Source organism: Condylura cristata, unplaced genomic scaffold (assembly GCF_000260355.1).
Source record: "Condylura cristata isolate star-nosed mole 26May11 unplaced genomic scaffold, ConCri1.0 scaffold00008, whole genome shotgun sequence".
Lineage (NCBI taxonomy): Eukaryota > Metazoa > Chordata > Mammalia > Eulipotyphla > Talpidae > Condylura > Condylura cristata.
In genome coordinates, this window is record NW_004567109.1 from 8,573,656 (window position 1) to 8,574,407 (window position 752).

The window sequence follows — 752 nt, forward strand, 5'->3', positions numbered from 1 at the left end:
CGGAGAAAGGGCCGCCTGTTCCCGGCCGCGGCCCCTGGGGTCGGCCTGGGCGCCAGCGGCCGCTGTGGGCAGCGGCACAAAGGGCCCTTCAGCTCGGCCTCCGCCCCACAGTGTCCTTCTTCGTGGTGAGCCTGGGGGGCACGCTGGTGGGCGTCGTCTTCGCCTTCCTGCTGTCGCTGGTGACGCGCTTCACCAAGCACGTGCGCGTCATCGAGCCCGGCTTCGTCTTCGTCATCTCCTACCTGTCCTACCTCACCTCGGAGATGCTGTCCCTGTCGGCCATCCTGGCGTGAGTGGGCCCCGACCGGCCCCGCAGCCCCGCCCTCCGGCCCCGCCGAAACCCTCCCGCGGGGAACAGCCCCCGACGGCCCTTCCGGGAAACCTGCCGCCCGGCGCCCACGCCCGACGCCGGAACCGGAAGCGGGGAGGGCAGAGGCGACCGGAAGGCGGTGTTGCCAGGGTGACCCCGCGCCTCCGCGACCTTCGGGGCAACTGGGGCCCCCCAGCCCGCAGGGGGTAGTGGTCTGGGGGAGCTGAGCGATCGCTGGTCGCCCCCTCGCCCTTTCTCTTCCCAGGAGCTGGGCGCCGCCATTATTGACTGACGAGCCTGCGGGCTCTACTCATGGTCCTCTGGTTTCCTGTGGGTACTGGGTGGGTGGCTTGATGTCTCGGCCATTAAATTGGGAGGAAAGAGAATTAATGTACTGTAAGCTCTCACGATATTACACACTTAGCTTCAGGGCAAAACTTCG

The 752-nt window shown here is 67.7% G+C and overlaps 1 protein-coding gene across 1 annotated transcript in view; it reads right to left on the minus strand.

Moving 5' to 3' along the window:
• The window catches only part of MUL1 (mitochondrial E3 ubiquitin protein ligase 1), a 6,168-nt gene extending 5,957 nt beyond the window's left edge, over positions 1-211 (minus strand). The window contains exon 1 of the mRNA XM_004678569.2: positions 110-211. Coding sequence (XP_004678626.2) covers positions 110-211 — 102 coding nt within the window. The remainder of the gene's footprint in view (positions 1-109) is intronic.
• Positions 212-752: the final 541 nt, after the last annotated feature.